Genomic DNA, 317 nt, shown 5'->3' with positions numbered 1-317 from the left:
GCTTGTCAGGGCCCGAGAGGTTGCGATAGGTGAGGCGGAGGCTCTTCAGCTGCACGGCGCTGCCCTGCTGGAAGCGCTGGAGCCCCACCCGCAGGGACGTGGGGCTGGCGGGCTCAATGCCCAGGGGCAGGGGCCGCTGTGTGGCCGGGGCGGGGCTGGGCCTGGGTCCCGGCCTCACCCGGCCCTCGCAGTACAGCCCCGTGAAGCCCTGAGGACACAGGCACTCCAGGTGGCCCCGCGCCCCCAGGTGGCAGGTGCCCCCATTGAGGCAGATGGACGCCGGGCAGTCCCGGGGCGGGGGCACAGGCCCCGCAGTG

The 317-nt window shown here is 74.4% G+C and overlaps 1 protein-coding gene across 1 annotated transcript in view; it reads right to left on the bottom strand.

Moving 5' to 3' along the window:
* The window catches only part of VASN (vasorin), an 11,002-nt gene that overhangs the window by 1,221 nt on the left and 9,464 nt on the right, over positions 1 to 317 (bottom strand). Inside the window, exon 4 of the mRNA XM_010840494.1 lies at positions 1 to 315. Coding sequence (XP_010838796.1) covers positions 1 to 315 — 315 coding nt within the window. The remainder of the gene's footprint in view (positions 316 to 317) is intronic.

Source organism: Bison bison, unplaced genomic scaffold (assembly GCF_000754665.1).
Source record: "Bison bison bison isolate TAMUID 2011002044 unplaced genomic scaffold, Bison_UMD1.0 scf7180017864144, whole genome shotgun sequence".
Taxonomy (NCBI): Eukaryota; Metazoa; Chordata; class Mammalia; order Artiodactyla; family Bovidae; genus Bison; species Bison bison.
This window is presented reverse-complemented; position numbering and strand designations above follow the sequence as displayed.